This window comes from Enhydra lutris, unplaced genomic scaffold (genome assembly GCF_002288905.1).
Source record: "Enhydra lutris kenyoni isolate GAN:26980312 unplaced genomic scaffold, ASM228890v2 scaffoldscaffold56, whole genome shotgun sequence".
Lineage (NCBI taxonomy): Eukaryota > Metazoa > Chordata > Mammalia > Carnivora > Mustelidae > Enhydra > Enhydra lutris.
The window spans coordinates 12,318,352-12,324,140 of record NW_019154140.1 but is presented as its reverse complement, the minus strand read 5'-3'; the positions used below and the strand labels follow the sequence as shown (position 1 = coordinate 12,324,140).

General features: G+C 49.4%; 1 protein-coding gene across 2 annotated transcripts; it reads left to right on the top strand.

The window, feature by feature from the left end:
* The first annotated feature begins 3,395 nt into the window (after positions 1 to 3,395).
* LOC111158007 (G protein-coupled receptor 84) lies at positions 3,396 to 5,391 on the top strand. 2 transcript variants are annotated; one of them, XM_022519782.1, is made up of 2 exons: positions 3,396 to 3,469; positions 3,985 to 5,376. In XM_022519782.1, exon 2 carries the CDS (start codon positions 3,993 to 3,995, stop codon positions 5,211 to 5,213), a length of 1,221 nt encoding a protein of 406 aa, XP_022375490.1. In that variant the 5' UTR covers positions 3,396 to 3,469; positions 3,985 to 3,992; the 3' UTR covers positions 5,214 to 5,376. The 2 variants fall into 2 exon arrangements, with proteins under 2 accessions (XP_022375490.1, XP_022375488.1); XM_022519780.1 differs by having other exon boundaries at positions 3,407 to 3,485; positions 3,985 to 5,391.
* The last annotated feature ends 398 nt before the right edge of the window (positions 5,392 to 5,789 follow it).

Sequence of the window (5,789 nt, the reverse complement as noted above, 5' to 3'; positions counted from 1 at the left end):
CTCCGTCCCCCAGACTCAGACTCTCAATCTTGGCTCCCTGGTATGGGAGCTATTCCAACGGGAGATGGATCTGTATGGTGAAAAGGGGGCCAGGAGGATGGAGACAGAGAGACGGCGGTGGGAGAAGGCAAGATCCGAGGCTTGTGGAAAGCGAGCAGAGGATCCTAGTCCCATTCACCCCTGCTCCTGCCAGCCCAAATGTAAACTTGGCCCTGGGGAATCATTCTGAGTCCTAGGCTCGGATTGTAGCCGCGGCTGTTGAGAATTCTCCACAACTCCACCAGGCGGCGCCAACGACGTGGAAAAAGAGTCCCCCTCTAAGACGCTCCCGTGGTGTGTCTCGCGATTCTGGGAAACAGGTCTAGATCCAGTCTCAGACAAAGGAAAGAATCCAGGCTTTTGAGCCTCTCTCTGCTGGGACACCCACGCCAGCAACACGCAAGGAATGGGAAAAAGTCGGGGCAGGGACTAGGAATCTGAACTCTAGGCACTGCTGGGCCTCATAAATAGTGACCTTGAGTTAGTCCTTCCCCTCTTTAGATCTCAGTTTCCCCACATGCAAAATGAGCAGATTTGGGTCTCTTAAAAGTTCATTGAGACTTCATGTTTCAAGACTAAAGAACTGGGATTGTGCCATTTACAGATATGCAGATATGCTAGAATACCTCCTCTTTTGGTCCCCTAAATGGTCTGTGGGACAGAGAAGCACGCTGTTCAGCTGCCTCCCACATGATGTGGGGAAAGGGGCTCCTCATTATCTACAGAATTCAGTTCAACCATACGCTCCCAAGAGCAGTATGGACTCTGTGACCCCTTCTCTCTAGCCCTGCTGGGTGGCAAGTCAAACAAAAAAGGCCAGACCAGAACTCAGCATCTCCCCCAAGGGTCCCCCTGAATTACATCCCCTTTGCTCACTTCCCCCTCTCCACCCACTTCCCAGTTTTTCAGAGGAAGGAGGGGAGGGAAGGTGAGATGATGATTGTTAAAGAGGAAGGGGAGGGAAATAGAGGCCTCCTGGGTTTGTCAATTACGAAGTTGGGGGTAGGAGTTCACTGCGGGCTTAGAAATGGAACCCAACAAGGAGTTTGGGAGCGTTTGGATTTTGTTTTTTGTTTTTTCAGATCTAGCTAAAAAAAAAAATAAATAAAATTTTAAAAAAATGCAGAGACTAGAGATCCAGAATTCTGAGGGGCAAGAGAAGGTAGTGAAAAGCGGGGGCTGGGTCACATGTAGGGACAGAGACAGCAGCTGGAAGAAACTGAAGTGAGAGGGGCTGGGCTACATACCTCCAACCTTAAAAATGAATTCGTGATTTACTCCATTCCTTAAGCCTGCTGCTCTGACCATTCCCTCCCTATCTTACTGATGGAGAACACCACCATCCACCAGGAAAACTGGGAGTCATCCTCGTCTTCCCTCTCCCTAACTCTTCATCCAGTGCATCAGTAGATAAATCCTATTTGACCTCTTAATGACCCATGCATCCTGATCATTGCTCTCTATTCCCACAACCACCGCCCTAACCAGGACTGGCTACATAGTTTGGGGGCCCAGTGCAAATGAAAAAAGCAGGGTCACTTGTTCAAAATGGATCTTAAGACAATGTGGAGTGTTAAACCAATCCCAGCCCCATGTAAGTGTAGGGCTCTGTGTGATTACACATATGGCACAAAGCTAGTCCTGGCCCCAGCTCAGGCCTGGCCTCACTCTCATCTGGACTGGTGCCTCTTTACTGGTCTCTCTCACTACTACTACTACTACTACTACTACTACTTCTGGTTCTTCTTTTAAGATTTTATTTATTTGTCAGGGAGAGAGAGAGAGAGAGAGAGAGAAAGAGAGCATGAGCAGGAGGAGTGGCAGGCAGAGGAAGAAGCAGGTTTCCCGCTGAGCAAGAAGCCAGATGCAGGACCAACCTTGGGACCCTGGGATCATGACCCAAGAGGAAAGCATACGCTTAACCAACTGAGCCACCGGAGTGTCCCAGGTCTCTCTCACTTCGAGCCTGCATACTTTCACTTCTTGAGTGCACTTGCTACTTGAGTGCAAATCTTCCCGTGACCTTCAGGATAAAACCCCAGCTCCTTAGCATGATGCACAAGGACTTCCTCCATCACTGCCCTCCTCATTTCTCCAGAATCTTCTCTGTTGCTCCCTATCTCCCAGTCTTTGTTCACCTCTATCTACCTCTGTGACTCCATGCATTCTGTTTCCTTTGCCTAGAATGTCCTTCTTACTTCCTCCCAAAAGAATCCTGTTCATCACTCAAAACCCAGCTCAGATATCTCCCTGTAAACTCTTTCCTGACCTCTTCTTTAGCAGTCTCATTCCTTTTCTCCAAGCCCCTGTTACACTGTAGAGTAAGGGTGGGCAAACTTTTTCTTAAATGGCCAGATGGTAACTATTTGAGATTGTGTTGGCCAAGAGGCAAAACTAAGGGATGGCACTATGTAGGTACTTATATAACCATTTAAAAATGGAAAAAAACCTTCTTGGCTCATGGCCCATACAAAAACAGATGGGCAAGGGGTGGGGGTGCCTGGCAACTCTTGATCTGAGGGGTTGTTAGCTGAAGCCCCATGTTGGGTATAGAGCTTACTTTAAAAAACAAAACAAAACAAAACTGATGGCAGCCCCAGATTTGGTCCATAAGCCGAAGTTTGCTAACCCTTACTTTAGAGAATCAATTAAACATTTACATATTTACATATCTTTTATTTATATATCTGTGTCCCCTGCTAGACTATATGCATATCTTCTTGTATCCCCAGTGTCTAGCTTAGAGTCCAGTGCATAGTAGGAACGAAACATGTGTTAGTTGAGTGAAGAGATGAATGAATGAATGAATGAACGAACGAACAGACAAACAGTGGGCTGTGCCCCTGTGTGGAGGGAAGCCAGAATCCTGGATGCTTCTTTTCCCACCTTTCTTCATCTGGCTCCTTTTATCAGATGTGCTAGGGTACCACATGGGACCCTGCCCACCATCCTCCTCCCCAGTATGAACCACCTCTGAGTCCCAGAGAGCAGAAAGGCAGTGCTCCCTCCTAACAAACTCAAGGCCGCTAGGGTGTCCAGAGCTGTTCCTGAAACTTGGTTTTCCCTTAGAGAAGTGGCCCAGATATTCTGATGGTCTGTCTCCATGTCTGGACAATTCTTGGCAATGAACTTAGAGGTGTCCTGCTATGCAAAGAGGGGAGGGAAACAGAACTTATGTCTTTAGGAAGGAGTGAAACAGCTTTGGTGTAAGTAGCAGGGAATTTTCAACAGAGAGGCCCAAATTGCGCTAGCCAAAGCCAAGGGAGGTAAGGAAGGAAGTGGCTGAGGTTGGGTAACTGGGGAATTTCTTATTCATTCAGTCTGGTATAAGACCATGTCTTGAAGCCTGACTGCCCACCAGAAAAAACTGCCCTTCGAGTGAGTTGGACTTCTTTCCACTGGAGTGAGAATTGAAGGCAGGGAGACTCAGGTGAGTACTTTCTGTGGTGGGTGTCCTTTTACTTTCTCTGTCTCCTCATCTCCCAGGTGAGAAAAATAGAAAAACAAAACACCTGAGGCTTGTGTGTGTGTAGCAGACAAGGGCAGGGGAAACTGTAGTAGCACCTTGAATATAGAGAGGGACTCCTGGGTGGTCTTAGGGGAAAGGAAAAAGATTAGAAAGTCAGAGGGTGTTAGGGTTACTGAGAATATCTGGATAGATATTGAAGAGACCTGGAGTTTGGTGTGGACAGATACAGAGAGATATTTAGATAAGAATTTGGGGAAATTAGAGAGAATCTTTGAGAATGGGAAAGGACTAAGAGAGCCTAAGGAGAAGGTTGGGAATCTCAGGAGAGCTGAGGATACAGAGGCCTGGCAATGGCTCAAGAGGCTGGTGAGTTTCCAAAACAGTTTAGGTGTCCAGTGGCCCATAGCTGTTCAAGAGCTCTAAGTCCAAAGCAAGGTGCTGACTCCTTCTTCCCCTTACTCCTTCCGCCTCTTTAGCCTCCATCATGCTGAACAGCTCCGTCACCAAGTTCTCCTGCTACCATGCATCTGTACTGGGCTATCGTTATGTTGCAGTTAGCTGGGGGGTGGTGGTAGCTGTGACGGGCACCGTGGGCAACGTGCTCACCCTACTGGCCTTGGCCATCCAGCCCAAGCTCCGGACCCGCTTCAACCTGCTCATCGCCAACCTCACGGTGGCCGATTTGTTGTACTGCACCCTTCTCCAGCCCTTCTCTGTGGACACCTACCTCCACCTGCAGTGGCGCACTGGCGACACCTTCTGCAGGGTCTTTGGGTTTCTCCTCTTTGCATCCAATGCCGTCTCCATCCTCACCCTCTGCCTTATTGCCCTGGCACGCTACCTCCTTATTGCCCACCCTATGCTCTTTCCCCAAGTTTTCAGTGCCAAGCGGATGCTGCTAGCGCTGGTGAGCACCTGGGTAGTGGGCATGGCCAGCTTTGCCCCTCTCTGGTCCATCTATACCTTGGTGCCTGTAGTCTGCACCTGCAGTTTTGACCGCATAAAAGGCCGGCCCTACACCACCATCCTCATGGGCATCTACTTCGTGCTGGGGCTCAGCAGTGTTGGCATCTTCTACTGCCTCATCCACCGCCAGGTGAAGCGAGCAGCACAGGCACTGGACCAGTACAAGCGGTCAAGTGTTCACTCCAGCCATGTGGCTGGGATGGAGGCTATATCCGGTCGTTACCAGGAGCTGGACAGCAGGCTGGCATCAGAAAAGCCCAGTGAGGGGATTTCATCTGAGCCACTCAGTTCCACCACCACTCAGACCGTGGAATGGGACTCATCAGAAGTGGGGAACCAGCACAGCAGGGAGGTAGCTAAGCAGATGGCAGAGAAAAGCCATCCAGAAGCACCAGCCAAGACCAGGCCAACTAAAAGGGCCCAAAGAACTCAGGACTCTCCATCAGAATTTGGGAAGGTTACTCGGATGTGTTTTGCTGTGTTCCTCTGCTTTGCCCTGAGCTACATCCCCTTCTTGCTGCTCAACATCCTGGATGCCAAAGCCCACGCTCCTCCGGTTGTCCACATGCTCACTGCCAATCTCACCTGGCTCAATGGTTGCATCAACCCCGTGCTCTATGCAGCCATGAACCGTCAGTTCCGCCAAGCCTATGGCTCCCTCCTAAAACGAGGGCCCCAGAGCTTCCGTAGGCTCTGCTCCATTAGAACCTTGTCCCCAGTCACCAGAATCCAAGACTGACTGCTCCAGAACTAAAGTGGCCAGCTGGTAGGGAGTGGATGAAAGTAAGACCTGTGGGCATTTTCACAGACAGTTTTCCTCGCACCCCCAAACCAGCCTTCTCCATCCCTTGATGAATGCTTCATCTCTAGGCTACACAAGGTGCATTATAATTAATAAATGAATTCTATTCTTTTAATGCTCGGTTGTGGTCTTTGAGGGGAATAGGCCAGGATTGGTTGCAGCTGGAACCTAATCGTTGAGAGTTTGGGGGGACCTAGGTCCCATTAGGGTTAGAAAGCAGTAGGCCTAGGACACAGCCCTCAACAGAGGGATTTCCAGGTATAAAACATGAGTTGGTTTAAGAGGACACATCCCTGTGTTTTTGTTTAACTTGCCAGAAATGGCCCCTGCCCCTAACTACTGCTGCCAAGACCCACCACCCCCATCCCTGCAAACAGGTTTATTCAGCTCAAAATAGTCTTGTAATCCAGCTTTAATAGCCACTCCAGTGAGTTGAGCCCCCTGGCCCTTGCCCTATCCAAAGAGAATGGTTGTGGAAGAGGACTCCTTGCTCTGTGGAAATGAACTGAGCTA